This window comes from Salvelinus namaycush, chromosome 24, assembly GCF_016432855.1.
Source record: "Salvelinus namaycush isolate Seneca chromosome 24, SaNama_1.0, whole genome shotgun sequence".
NCBI classification, from domain to species: Eukaryota; Metazoa; Chordata; class Actinopteri; order Salmoniformes; family Salmonidae; genus Salvelinus; species Salvelinus namaycush.
Genome location: NC_052330.1, coordinates 779,979 through 795,060, shown reverse-complemented (window position 1 = coordinate 795,060; position 15,082 = coordinate 779,979). Strand labels below are relative to the sequence as shown.

At 41.3% G+C, this 15,082-nt stretch overlaps 1 protein-coding gene and 1 long non-coding RNA gene across 2 annotated transcripts; both read right to left on the bottom strand.

Annotated features, from left to right (window-relative positions):
- Positions 1–1,793: 1,793 nt before the first annotated feature.
- LOC120019349 lies at positions 1,794–4,300 on the bottom strand. The gene is made up of 4 exons (XR_005472326.1): positions 4,219–4,300; positions 2,175–2,227; positions 1,961–2,051; positions 1,794–1,882 (listed from the first exon to the last, which is right to left on the bottom strand). It is a non-coding gene; the product is annotated as an uncharacterized LOC120019349 (long non-coding RNA).
- Positions 4,301–4,933: 633 nt separating this feature from the next.
- Positions 4,934–5,978, bottom strand: LOC120019229 (stress response protein NST1-like). Its single transcript, XM_038962551.1, has 5 exons — positions 5,888–5,978; positions 5,675–5,751; positions 5,493–5,570; positions 5,254–5,364; positions 4,934–4,996 (listed from the first exon to the last, which is right to left on the bottom strand). The coding sequence occupies exons 2-5, from the start codon at positions 5,747–5,749 to the stop codon at positions 4,934–4,936; spliced, it is 327 nt and encodes a 108-aa protein (XP_038818479.1). The 5' UTR covers positions 5,750–5,751; positions 5,888–5,978.
- Between the last annotated feature and the right edge of the window lie 9,104 nt (positions 5,979–15,082).

Sequence of the window (15,082 nt, the reverse complement as noted above, 5' to 3'; positions counted from 1 at the left end):
CTAGTTACAGAGAGGCGAGTCACAGCTTTCTGTGAGTATACAATGACATTTCTCAGCTCTCAATATGGAGCTCATGGCACCACTTAACCGGAGTAGGCTATGTAGTACATGGTTTTGATGCGCCCGCGGAGCGCACCATTTGCAGTGAATAGGGCTACATCCAGTAGCCTGTATAGGCCTAGTGCTGGAAATCTTTTGTAAGACATTACATTTGCTAATAAATTAGCTATCTAGTAACATTCACATATTTAGAGTTAGCAATCTAGATACGTGTTTTGAGTTTCCACTTCCTCAGGTGGTGAATAATATAGCCTAGGTCAAGGTGTGTAGGCAGACATATCGGATCATTTTGGATCCTAATTGGACAGGTTTCACATCAAAATACCAATCATGCATTCCCTGGATGTGTTAGATGAAATATCTTACTTTTTGAATCCTAGAATATCATCTCAGTTCTCTTGTCACTGGAGAAAAAAATATTCTACTGCCTACTGTTGATAGTGTACAGAAAGAAAGCTACAAAGACAACTAGCATTCGTCTTGGCTAGCCTACTGTAGACATATTGATCTCTCCTTCAAAAAGCAGTCTGTCGTAAGGGACAACATACTATTTTGAGATGTAAAATAATCTTTTACAGGCTTACTTTAGAAAATACATTTCTGCAATTCTAACAAACAGAGTAATGTCTTATATCGCAAAATTATATCATACAGCTTTTTAATATATCATTAATTAATAACAAAATGTAGCCTATTACTAGCTGAATAGAGAGAGAAAGCATGCATCCCAATGGATATATAAACTTCCACGGAGACAAAAAGTTCACATTGAACCCTGAGTAAATCTATCCAAATCAATGTAAGAACTCAAGGGCATGCTAATGTAAAAGATGGCTAGTCATTATTAGCCTGGTTCTGTATGGAATGCAGGTACATTATGGGACACAGGTCAGGTCATTATATCCGTGCAGTGGCGAAAAATTGATGCAACCAAATCATGTGCTGGTTCCATCAACTAAATAAGCCTTGAGCCCTGCATTGCTATAGCCCAATTGAGTCTGTTGTATTAGTGTTGCACTCACAAGTTATGAAGGTTAGTTGTTTCCTTCTTCTCGTCGAACAGAGCTTGCTCTGCGGCGCGTGCAATCTCCTAGAGAGAAGGAAGAGACATTTAAAATCTCCTGTTTTGGATTAAATTCACCTTACAAATGACTGGCCAAACAGAAGACTTAAAAAAAATGTCCTGATCCTAATGTATGTGCCATCGATGGGGGTTGAGAAATGAAACATTTGTTGTTTCTTTAACAAATGGACTAATAAAGTTGTATTGTACAAACCCAGTTCTCGTGAGATTTCTGCTCCTGCTCAATGATCTGGGCTTTGTAGGACTTCACGGTCCGTTTCAGCTCGTCCTGGATCTCCGTAACACGCTGCCTACACACCTTGACCTCCTCCTCTAGGGCCTTGCCGTCCATCTCCGTCAGCCGGTCTTCCTTGTTGGGGCGCTCAAACTCCGGCGACACAAATTAAACTCCGGCGACAAACTCCGGCGGATCAAACTCCGGCGACACAAATTAAATCAAACTCTATTTAAAGACCATTTGAAAACCTCAAACCTCACAGTAAAAGAATACAGTAAAAGACAAGGAAAAATGTAGTTTTTTTTACATGCTGTGGAACCATGGAGAACAAACCCTACTATGGTATTAACACATGAACTGCACTGCTTCTGATTCCACTTACTGCTGCAAAGCGTTCTCCTTCTGCTGGTACATCTCGGTCATGATGTCAATCTTCTGCTGCAGGGTCTTGTACTGGTTCTCCAGGTGGTTCTTGTCACTTTTCACCAACAAGATGTCATGCTCCAGCTTCTGAAATTGCTCTGTGGTGAAAACAAGTTGATAGTGTTGAGAGAGAAAAGGCAGTGATGCAATATCAAATTCTAGTTGCTGGGACATACCTTCCAGCTCTTTCCTGGACTTCTCTTCGTTTAGCAGCTTGGTCATGAAGCGATCGCGCTCTTCCTCCACAACAGACAGAGTGGTCAGGACCTGTGGAAAGTTCTGCCAATAGTTAGTGGAAGAGTTGACACACTTCTTGGTTCTGAGCACAAGTTTTACCTGCCTTCAGGTACACAGAAATCTGGGTCCGTTCAAGAAAAAACTCATTCTTACCCGAGAGACATCCATCATTTGCTTAATGCGGTTTTGGATGATGGTCTGCTTGTCTGAAACAAATAATTGTAAACACAGTGACACGTTTCAGGAAAGTAGGCGTATGTCGCGCGTCAATACTTCACAGGAGAAACATTTGAATGTATAACTATCAAAATGCGTTTTCTTTTGTTGCAAAATGCCTTCTGGTATGTGAACTTCCATGTGCCTTAATAACAAACTTGTATGCCATCCGTAAATATGAATAAAAATGGGAAACTACGAGCCGAGTTAGTTTAGCCACGGAAAAAGGAAGGAACCTTCCCTCTAGTCATGATTGGCTGAGATAATGGATGAGTTGGACGCGCCATGAAACGAGTTCAGATTGGTCTGCCATGTAGCACGCTTCTGTCTATAACATGAGCTTCTCAGTATGTGTAAGTAACCCTTTCTAACGCAGCTTTTTTGAAAGATGCTCTCCACTTTTAGGAGGACCAAGTTTTGAAATCAGTGGACTGTCCGGTGGAAGCAGAGTATGATAGCTAAGGAGATGGAGAAAATTGTGTGGTTTGATTGCAAATATGCAGAGGCAGTCGAAAATAGAACACATAGAAGGCTGTTGTATAACACACCTGTCTCCAGAATACATCTTCAAACTAAGGGAAACCATTTTCAGATATAAGTTTCTAATTTTGTCAGAAAGTTGTTTTCTCATTGCAAAATTAAGCATATTGTTAGCTAGCTAACGTTAGCTGGCTGGATCGCTAGCTAATGTTACGTGTATGATCTGTGTAGTAATATTATTCATATCTCAGAGGCATTTGCATTTCTAGCTATAGCCTAATGTTAGCTAGCTAGGTAACATTGAACAAGTTGGTTAGTTTTAGCTACCAGGAGATTCATGCAAGGTAGTAACGTTATGAGTTGGGATTATGGTTAATTGTTTAGCTAGCTAGTCTAAACAAAAGACTCCACTATGCAAGTCACCATTTCACTGTACAGTTTACACCTTCTGTATCCTGTGCATGCGACAAATAAACAGATTTTATTTGATATGTGTGTGATCACCAGAGACGGTAATGTGAAGAACATGACCTGCACCAAAGTCAAAATTAGGATATAACGTTAGGCCAACGAGACACTGTCCAAGTTCTAAAATTCTCCGGTAGAATACCCTGCTTTTACTTCGTCACACTAACATCCGTAAGCTATTTTCTTAACTTGTAAATAATGATTTTGTTGTGAGTTTATTTTCCTGTAATAATGAATACTAATTACTAAAGTTAAGACGTTGTCAGGTATATGATATGGTCATTCTTTGAACTGGCTAGCCAACTAACAAGCTAGAAACACATTTTCTCGGTTTGCTAGATTGCCATATACAAAATTCAATTTTTAAATGGTTGGGTTTATTGGTGTTAAAATACACCAATTATGCTATTTTGGACCACCAGGCTGCTGATGTCATGTGGCCTGTCGTTTTTGTGATTATACTTTTTCTTCATAATAGAATGTTCATGATGTCACTGCGACAACTGTCTACAGACATGTCGATAGACGTAGTATAAAACAGCCTTTAGTCTTGAAATATTTGGTTGTTTAGTACACTACCATACATGACCTCACATGTGAATCCTTAAAGAGATGGGTGGGGCTAAGGTTTAAGTGTGAACAATGCTGAATGGGTATAGACAAAGAAGAGCTCTCCAGTATGGGTAACAAGTTTATCAACTTTCAAAGCAGAATTACTTTCCCATTGTTCCTCAACTGTAGTGTATGATATACCATTTTGTTGCTCCGAGTCTCTACTTTAATCCAATGTAAAAAACACAATTTCAAATTTTGCTACATAAGACCAAATCACATGACAGTATCCTAATCAAAGAAGGCTAGTGGGAGGAGCTATAGGAGGACTGGCTCACTATAACGGCATAAATGGAACGGAGTCAAGCACGCACACTGTTTCCATGTATTTGATTCCATTCCAGCCATTACAAGGAGCCCGTCCTCCTATAGCTCCTCCCACCAGCCTCCTCTGATTAGGACACCGTGTCAGGTAACTTACCGTTAGAGGCTTCCCCGTTAGCCACAACTCCACCTTTCAGGTCATCGCAGGCCTCCAGGTCTCCTAGCAGGTCAGATAGAACCTGCCAGAGAGGTTGAGAACCACCAATTGATACACTACACTTTTCCCCTGGAATCAGTCAAGAAGTATTTTTTTGGAACATAATACAGGTGACATGTTTCTTTGTCATCAGGGTGCATTTGAGAAGGTGTGAACAGGAATTGATGTGTGTAACAATATCGTAACGTGTAAAAAAGAACCTCAACGGTGTGGTCCTTTTGAACGAGGGAATCCTCCAGGTCTTTCTGGGACTTCTGGTAGACTTTGATCTGCTCGCTTGTCTCCCTGTGCTTCTCCTCCCACAACTTGGCAGCATGGTGCAGCTGTAACAAGGAAATTAGGTCATAAGGACGGTGCTATGCAGGCCCTGCATGGCCAATGAGTCCTACACAATGTCAGGAGGCTTAAAGTGTGAATCGTTGTTCCATATTGGTACTCACCGAGAGGTTCTCCTCCTTCAGGGTGGCAATATCCTTCTCCAGAACCTGGTGCTGGACATTCCGGGCATCTTCGCGGAGCTTGGCTTCATCCATCAGAATGGTAGACTACAGATTCAATGATAAGGATAATTAAAAGGAAATAAACACTTTACATTTGATTGTTGCAATGTTAATATATTTGACATATTTTCATTGGGCATGTTCACTTATATGACCTATACCTTTGAGAGTGCGTCCTGGGTCGTATTCTTCTCAATGGTTTTGTCCATTTCGGATATCTATGGGCAAAGATAATTATATGCATAATGACAACCATCTTTCTCTGTGCTCATCAACGAGCCATCCTATTTAGGATAGCCTGTTGAAAACTACAACGTCCCGAAGTATGTGCTTGATTTGATTTCTCTCTAGAGAAACGGCACATTGAGCTCACATAATAAACTAACTTAATGGAATTCAAATAATTGAACCGATGTCAGAGAATTGGTTGTTCTGAAACATTTTAATTACAGCTAAATCGCTCAATACTACTCACCATATCTTCATGTTTCGCAGTACTGGCCCGCTCTTTGTCAAAGGATATGGCGTGTAAGTTATTTTCCTCGTCCAGGCGCTCATTTTGTCTCTCCATCTCTTGCACAATATTCTATTGGATAGAAAAAGAAAATGCTTAGTCAATTTAAACACTATGGAGAAGAAAAAAATTATAATAAATCAAATAATTGTCAGCATGACAATGACATGTGATCAAGATAATATTTCTTAGAGACTCACCTCCAATTCCTGGATCTTCTCCAGAGATAAAGTGGCAGATTTTTCAGACAGCTTTTGCTTTTCTTTAAGTTCTTCGCCCTGAGGGGAACCCAGTAGAAATATAGTGTCAAAACATTATGTCCCTTAATTCACATTGAACTCAAAAGTCTGGATCTTAGTCAGTGAAAGTCTCTGCAACTTACCTGTTGCTGCAGTTCAGCGACCTTTTGGAGTATCTCCTTCTTCTCTTGTTCAAGCTTTTTCATCCTGTCCACCATTTCTTTTTCAGTAGCGAATAAAAACCATGACAAGAGTATGAAATCAGACATGGTTTACACATGACAAGAACACCAGCCTGTAAGCAATATGAATGAGGATTCACTATGCACCCTAAATAGCCAGAGAGAAGAACTTACTTAGATATGACTTGCTTTTGACCTGTGAGAAGGAAAAGAAAAGTGGCAGCAAACAGCCTCCTCAACGGTAGCATACAATACATCATAGAATAACATAAAGCAATCAGATGATGAAATTATGAAAGCAGTAACTGTGCAACAACGACTTACTGATAGAATGCTCCTCCAGAAGAGGAAGCCGATGACCCCGGCACCTGCAGTGACCAGCACGGGTTCACAGGACATGCCGTAGAAGTCTGGACCTGGCTTCCAGTGCTCTGGCAGGCTGGTGACCATCTGGGGAGAGACGGGTCCAATCAGTGTTACTACAGCACATGTCAGGCTTAGCAAATAAGTTGGGTAATAGCTGGGCTGAGATGACAGAAGAAAATAAGTGATGTTAAAAACATTGAACTAAACCATCAGGCATTCCAGTGTCCTGTTCACAAGCATGGCTAATGGTTATCCCACTGAGCACCCTCTCAGTCAATGCAGAGGCATATCTTCAGATCAAATCAAGGTGGGTTTAGAAATAGACGTAGCCTATAACCTAGTTGTTGATCAAAATCAATAGAGAAAATTTGCCTTGACCTTATGTAATTAATGGGGATTGGATTGGACTGGGGCCCTACCACTGCCCAACCATGGTGACCTTTCCACAATACAGAACTTCCATCGCAGTCGCTCAGTGAAATTCAGGGATTAGCTAAATTAATCACCACAGAGTGGATCTAACTAACAAGCCGTAGGCCTATGTGGATTTAGAGTGCAAAAGATTGCATCATGTAGCCTTTCACCCTGTAAAATGGCCAATAAACAAAACAGATGATTACATAACATATCACTAGACATGAGCCACATGTAGATTTTAATGGCAAGTAACCTCAAGTGATAGTTATGTAAGGGGAAGCTGTCAAAGCAAAATTCAACAACTTGAAGGCACCTCTCGATCTGAGACCCAGATATAGGAAGAACGGATACTGCTAGTCTGGAAAGTGAGACATTTTAATGAGGAAGAGGACAGGCAACTTCCACTTCCACTAAAATAGCAATTAAGTGATCCATTCTAGGCTGCAACTATTTGGGAAATGCATTAGGTATTGTTGGACAAAATCATTCCCCAAGACAATGAAGTTGCCAACAAGATTCAGTTTCAATGTAGCTAGCCAGCCAGCCATATGGCGGCCTAAGACTTGACTAGCCAGCTAGCTACATTGTAGCCAACTACGTACATATCGAAGTACAAAAGACAGTACAAGACAGACAGTTGATCAGATTCTGTCATCAGGGGCAAAGGGGTTGTTTCTTCCGAATCCATCACTACTGTATGTTACTTTGATAGTTGAGCTGGCTATCTAGTTAGTTTGGCTTGTGACTTGCAATGCAACTCGTTTGCGTAAACCCAAAAATCCTCATTTCACCAACTGATCAACGTAGTCGACTACTGGAGAGGATCCTTCATCGTGGTTCTCTTTACCCAGGAGAGGACAATATGCACCTATCTTTCTAGCTACTATAACCTAAGCTTGAAGGTTAGCTTGCCAATGCTGGCTCTGCTTCGCCAACAACATGTCTACTAGCCTCCTTTTAGAGTTCTGAACGTGATTACTTTCTAAGCAAAACGCACAAAGCCTGGTAAAACGAGCGGGGGTATCATTTATATCCCACTCAATAAGCAAAACACCGGCTGTAGACACTTAACTTCAGTCTACACTTCACTAGAACAAGTCAACAAAAAAATGGGAAAGGATCACTGAACCTGGGCTGGATTCAGTATGTTTTTACGTTCTGGAACGTTTCATTTAACGGAAACGGTGCTGTACTCAACTATCAGTTGAAAAAAGGTGAAGGGTTGGGTAACGCTGTCAGCATGGCAAATCCCGCCCCCCAAATAAAAATAATACATGCATTGTCCCAGCAATAATAAAATAAGTATGAATACTTGAGTCCTAAGCACTACATGCAGGCAATTAGTCAATTACAATAGGAAGGAAAGCCCATTCACAAGAGAGAAATAAATGAAGTAACTTACCATAACACCATATATTCCAAGATACTCATAAAACAGGGTGACGAGACGACCAGATAAAATTAGCACTGATACGAATGATGAAACACTCTGCTCATCTTCATGGAAATCAGTGACAGGAGGTGACTCCAGAGATCCTGGAAATACAGCACAAGCAAATTAGGTTAATGCATACAGTTTACATCTCACCACAATTTGAGGGAGGGTGATCCATGTGATCTATGTCTACGCTAAGTCCCATGTCCAAGGTATTTTCCAAAATAGTTTGAGGACCCCTCTGGATTTCTTCTGGAGTTTTAGAGCTTGCCTGATTGTCTTTGTTTCTGTTAAAGTACCCACCATCCTCCTCAATGCCCATATCTGGTATCTTGTGACCATCATGGGCAGGCTTCTCAGGTGCCTTAGTCTCTTCACCCGATTCTGTCACAGTGAGGTTGTCCTTGTCTGTGTCCTCCACAGAGTGCGGGAATGTCTTCTCTTCCTCCGCATCAGACATATCCCCATCTTTTGAAACATTCAGAGAGGTTCAAAGTGAGTAAATGTTCATGCATTGCAATCTAACTGGCATTGTCAGGAAGTGTATTTGTTCTGTCAACAGATTACTATTTACTTTGTTGTACTTCTTGGGCATTTCTTAAATACAGCTTATTCTGCAAACCAAATCTCCAGGCATTATTATCATGTCATTAGCAATGTATGAGACTTTCCAAATATTTATTTAACAAAAGGTTTTAATCCTCCTATACTCTGACATGAACATAAACTGAAAAAAAGCATTATTACCTGTGTCAGGGTGTAGTTGACTGCCCACTGCCATGGGAGCACTGTTTCTGGCCGTTGAGTACTTCTGACGCAGGGTGAACACCAATTCCTGGAAGTCGTCCAAGATGGAAGCTTCCTCAAGAAACTCACCAGCCTCCTGCTGCAGGTCAGTGTTCTCATGGGCATCCAGCATCCTCTCAATCTCATCCAGGATTGGGGTTTCAGAGGCTTCCAAAATGGCTTCCAGCACCGTTTCAATGTCCTCACTGACGTTTGTCTGGGACCGCCGGGCAGCCTTCAGCTCCAGGTCAAAAAACAGGAACTCCAACCTAATGAGGTTCTGAAAACCTAGAATCTTTTGGAGGCGCTCCATATCCTCCTCCTTGCAGCGGTCTCGCAATAGTGTCAGCCTCAACACATTGTCACTGTATTCCGCCTCTTTGTTTGGAAGGGGATCCAGAACTTTATCTTTAAGTGAGGGTGTGTGGCTTTCAGCATCATTTTCAGTCTCATGCACCTCAGGTTCTATGTCAATAGCCTCGTCGTGTTGGACCACATCCAACACATCACTGGATACAACATCGGTTTGTGTATAATTATTGGGTTGCTCTGACCCAAATTCAGATAGACTTTCTGTGTCATTTTCATCAGTGTGCTCAGTTTTGGATGAAGACAATACTGCATTTTCATCCTCTAGCAACTCTTCCTCAATCTCTTCCCCCTCTAGGTGTATTGAATCCTCCTCCTCTATGGGGAGTTCTTGATGGCTCTCTTTCACCATTGTGTTTTTACTTGGATCTGGGACCTTCTGGTATGGTTCTCGAAATAGTCTGAAAAGCTCTGTACCACCCTGTTTAAATGTATTCTCTACTTGTGAGAAATCTATTGACTCCTCTTTTTGTATGGGGAATTCTTCAACAGCTTGTTTCTGCTCTGATTCGTTAATTTTACTATCAAAGTCTGAGAGCATGTCTGTCTGTGAGAGCTATTTAGGGACTGGGCTGTCATCTTCTGTAAGATTCTCTGCTAAAGCCTCAGTGTGTTCAAAGGGACTCGCCTCATCAGCAGGAGGTGTTGAAGGTTTGATGTCACCTTCTTCAGATTCATCCTCAAACTGCAACGTCTGAGAATCCTCATCAGGTACTTTGACAACATCCTCACTGAAATTAGAGTCCGCAGGTTCCTCAAAGATTAGCTCAGAGGAAGTAGAACAGCCAAATGACTCCTTGGGTTCTTCAATTTTGGGAGGCTCCTCTGGTGTAATCTCACCTTCGTCATCATCCTCCTCGTCACCAAAAAAACAGTATCACCAAATGCAGACCACATATTATTGTCCTTGGAGTCCTGTTTCTGTGTATGAGGCACCTCTGATAGACTGTCTTTCTCATCTGTCTGATCAGATTCAGGAATGTTCTCATGTTCCAAATTAGAACTTTCTTCAGAAAAAGCCAGCAATGGAGTTTCCCTGAGATGATAATCACTTTCCTCATCCTGCTGATATTCAGTCTTGTCACTTTCCTCATCATATGGAGTCACCTTCCAAGTGTCCTCATCATTGGAAGTGACAGCATCAAAAGTTATTCCAAGTGTGGTGTTTAACTCAGGAATAGGTCTGCCTTCTGAAAAACCATCAGGTGCATTTTCTAACTCAGGATCATCTTTGGATTCAGGTTCTGGGGGGGTTTCTTTGATCTCACCTTCCTCTGGTTCAACAACACTGTACAGCACAGAGTCCTCTGTCCTCTGCAGATCTTTCTGAAGGTAATCTTTGATCCTCTCAGCTGTGGTCTCAAGTACAGTGTTAGATTCCACTCCCTTTGTGTCAAGAGTTTCAGGCTGAGGCAGAGAGGACTCTAAAGCCTCAAAATGTCTCAGATCATCATTATGTGGAACCTCTACAACCTTATCAATGTCCTCAGGTACATCCCTATCAATCTCATCATTTTCTAACAGTGTCACTTCAGATCCACTTCCACCGTGGTGCTCTCAGCACTTTTGTTTAGGTAAAAAGTCTCTGTGGTTACTTGCACAGATTCCTCCTTGTCTGTTAACAATAAAGAGGAACCTAACAGTGAATCAATGTCATAACTGTCAAACTTATCGTGTCCAGTGTCAAAGCAAACAATGTCGGTTTCCTGAAAAGAAAAAGAAAACATTGTTTGAGTCATACTACCTATTTCAGAAAGAAGTTCAGTCATTCCAGATAATGTTTTAAGAGATGATGCATTGGTAGTAGTGAACTAGGCCAACATCTATTTATTGACTTACCTCAGCAGGAATCTCCAATTCTTGTTCAGTGTATATGTGATTGATTACGAGTTGGTCCTTATTGAAGTAACCAAAGCGGTTACCAACCCATTGTAAGAAATGGAAACAAAACAGAGAATGAAACATGTTAACAAAACAGAAAAAGCTTCAACATTCATTCTAGACTGCAATGTTATCACATACAGTACCAGTAAAAAGTTTGGACACACCTACTCATTCAAGGGTTTTTCTTTATTTTCTACATTGTAGAATAATAGTGAAGACATCAAAACTATGAAATAACACATATGGAATCATGTAGTAACCCCAAAAAAGTGTACAAAAAATATCTAAATATATTTGATATTCTTCAAAGAAGCCCAAATCAAATCAAATTTTATTGGTCACATACACGTGTTTAGCAGATGTAATTGCGGGTGTAGCAAAATGCTTGTTGTGTTGTTGAAACAGGAATGCTTTTTCAACAGTCTTGAAGGAGTTCCCACATATGTTGAGCTCTTGTTGGCTGCTTTTCCTTCACCCTGTGGTCCAATTCATCCCAAACCATCTCAATTGGGTTGAGGTCGGGTGAATGTGGTCAAAAAGCCCTTACACAGCCTGGAGGTGTGTTGGGTCATTGTCCTGCTGAAAAACAAATAATTGTCCCACTAAGCACAAACCACATGGGATGGCATATCACTGCAAAATGCTGTGGTAGCCATGCCGGTTAAGTGAGCCTTGAATTCTAAATAAATCACAGACAGTGTCACCAGCAAAGCACCCCCACACCTCTTCCATGCTTCACGGTGGGAACCACCCATGCGGAGATAATTCGTTCACCTACTCTGCATCTCAGAAAGACACGAAGGTTGGAACCAAAACTCTCAAATTTGTACTCATCAGACCAAAGGACAGATTTCCACCAGTCTAATGTCCATTGCTCGTATGTCTAGGCCCAAGCAAGTCTCTTCTTCATATTAGGGTCCTTCAGTAGTGGTTTCTTTGCAGCAATTCAACAATGAAGGCCTGATTCACGCAGTCTCCTCTGATCAGTGGATGTTGGGCTATGTCTGTTACTTGAACTCTGTGAAGCATTTTCTTGGGCTTCAATATGAGGTGCAGTTAACTCGCAGCAGAGGTAGCGCTGGGTCTTCCTTTCGTGTGGCAGTCCTCATAAGAGCCAGTTTCATCATAGTGCTTGATGGTTTTTGCGACTGCACTGTTCTTGCCATAATATGGACTTGGTCTTTTACCAAATATTCTGTATACCACCCCAACCATGTCACAACATAACTGGATCAAACGCATTAAGAAGGAAATAAATTCCACAAATACAATTTTAATAAGGCACACCTGTTAATTGAAATGCATTCCAGGTGACTACCTCATGAAGCTGGTTGACAGAATGCCAAGTCTGTGCAAAGCAGTCATCAAGACAATGGGTGGCTACTTTGAAGAATCTAAAATATATTTGATTTGTTTAACACTTTTTTGGTTGCTACATGATTCCATGTGTTTTCCAAAGTTTTGATGTCTTTAATATTTTCTACATTGTAGAATAATAGTGAAGTAAAACCCTTGAATGAGTAGGTGTGTCCAAACTTTTGACAGGTACTGTAATTAAATATTAACTCATACTTACACTCACTGCACATATATTTGTCCTTTGGCCTGAGAGTTTATAGTAGACATATATAGTCTCTCCTTTTTTAAATGACAGAAACCGACAGTCTGGTCGGTGAAATCGCTGAAAGCTTTCCCCCGGCACAGGAGCACTGTGGAGAGGAATGATTCAAAGATCAGTTGTTTCACGCCTACCAAAGATTCCAGCCCATTACCTCAGCGTCCACCCTATGTGCCCCATGCACAATCAGGGCGTGAATAGAATACACATCACTAAAGTAAGCCTTGTTTTATCTGCTTCTCTTTTTACAGAGCCAGAGTATCCAAAAGGAAAGCCAAGCATTAAGGGTAAATAGAATATTGTTTTTGTCTTGATAAGGTAGATGTAAAAAGAGAAGAACTTGCAAGCAGAGGGGTTAATGACATGCCAGTATTTTATGTCAACAATAGCTAGCTTTATAGCTAACCAGGCCTATACACCATCTTGCAATTTGCTTCCTAAGCCAACGCAGAAGTATGATATATTTATGGTCAGTTTAGTAAGTAACTATAGTAGTTGATTACAATTAAGCTCACATCTCTATTATTGTGTGTAGCTAACTAGTTAGTTAACTAAGAAGACTGCCAGATCAATTGGCAAGTTGTCATGTAGTTAGTTAGTCAATGTTCACAAGTTTGGATTAGCTATGGGCCCTTGTGTGGCTTTGCCTTTGGGTTCAAGAAACTATATAGGCCCGAAAGCTTGTTTACATGGTGCAAGCTACTAACGTAGTTACTACAGAAGCACAGTTATTAGTTCCAGAATTTGGCAACTAGTCAGGCAGTAGCCAACACAGGCTGAGACTTCGCTTCGGCTACAACTAAGCAAGCTTAGGTTATTATGCATTGTTGGTGTGTAACGACCCTGGGTTTATAAGCACGGAAATCGACTCTGCCGCACGACCATGCTTTTGCGGCTCAGTCGATAGCGCGCCGGACCTCGGGCTAGGAGGTCGAGGGTTCGAGACCTGCTCCCTACTGTTTCATTATATTGGTGTCAGAAGTGATCGGACCTTGCATCCACGACAGTGCGTGTGCTTGGCAGGTGAGCGCGTTCCTGTAAGACGTAGAGTCGCAAGCCAGCGCGAGGACGCGCTCTTTGAAAGTTGGGAGTAGTGTAACGACCCCTTCGGGCTAGAAGGTCGAGGGTTCGAGACCTGCTCCCTGACTGTTTCATTACAGTATTTACAACTAACGTTAACGACAGTTGCGCTAGGTTAGCCGAGTTCATCCCTTTGAAATGACAACGCCGGTCAAGCTAGCTAGCTATGGAAAGATGGACGCATCCTGAAAGTTCGCTTGAGTTTAGCGCCAAGTACTTACTACTGCATTCCTCGTCTGCACATCTTTTGAAGTCGGAGACTATCCTTTCGACTGCGGCTTTGGGTATGAAATTATGAATACATAAAATAAAAATGTATACATAATAAACATTTACAGCCATGTTGGCAATTGGGCTGGCTGGTTCTGCTCGAGCATGAGCAGATGGAGCCTAAACGTCAGCAAATCCAAAACTGGAACAATTCGCAGGATGTTGATCGTAGAGGCAAACATCAAAATCTGGGCAGACAATGTCAAAAATAAGAGCAAGGACATGAAACCAGAACGCAGAATAAAAACTTCTTATTGCGTCACAATATACGTTCTGATTCGGGTTTATCACGTCTTTGTTGGATAGAACTAAACAGTCCACAAGTTTACTGACAAGTGAGCGCAATATCCCATTCGATTTCTCCATTCAATTGGACTATCTGACTAACGCAGATTTATTATGATACATCAAAAGCACATGTTCATTGTTTTTCAGGCACTGGGTACCAAAACAAACAGAGAGGATAGGACTCACATTTCCAGGATAGGCTATAAACTACATTTATATTAACCTGTAAAAGTCAGATTTGACCAAATAAATGTTAATACAAATGCGTAGTTGCTGGACGAAGCTAAGGGTTGGCGATCCAGTTGTTTTTGTTTCACCTGTTATCAAAATAGTAGCCACTCCCATCCGACTAGACAACAATCACCCCATTAAACAGAGGACATCATTTTACTCACATTTGGGAGGACACTCAATGACGGTAATGATCCAAGTCACATGTCATTGCCAATGAAATGACAAAAAAGCATTGCAACAAATTACAGGCCTATAACAAAGACAATTTATTTTATTACATTTTTTTGATTTGACCTTTATCTAGGCAAGTCAGTTAAAGATAATTTCTTATTTACAATGACGGCCTAAACCCTAAACCCAGACAACGCTGGGACAATTGTGCGCTTCCCTATGGGACTCCCAATCACAGCTGGTTGTGATACAGCCTGGAATCGAACCAGGGTCTGTAGACAGAAGCTGTTTTTCAGTCTCTCGATCTCAAGGCCATCAGACTGCGAAACATCACTAGCACATCAGAGGCGGCTGCCTATAGACAAAGATTTTGAATCACTGCCAATTTTAGAAATGGATCACTAGCCACTTTAATAATGTTTCCGTATCTAGCATTACTCATCACGAACTG

Coding starts and splice junctions, on each gene's coding strand:
- LOC120019229 (XM_038962551.1), bottom strand. CDS start 5,749: ATGGTGGACAGGATGAAAAAGCTTGAACAAGAGAAGAAGGAGATACTC. Junction 5,571..5,674: donor TCGCTGAACTGCAGCAACAG/GTAAGTTGCAGA, acceptor GGTTCCCCTCAG/GGCGAAGAACTTAAAGAAAA. Junction 4,997..5,253: donor CTGCGAAACATGAAGATATG/GTGAGTAGTATT, acceptor CTTTGCCCATAG/ATATCCGAAATGGACAAAAC.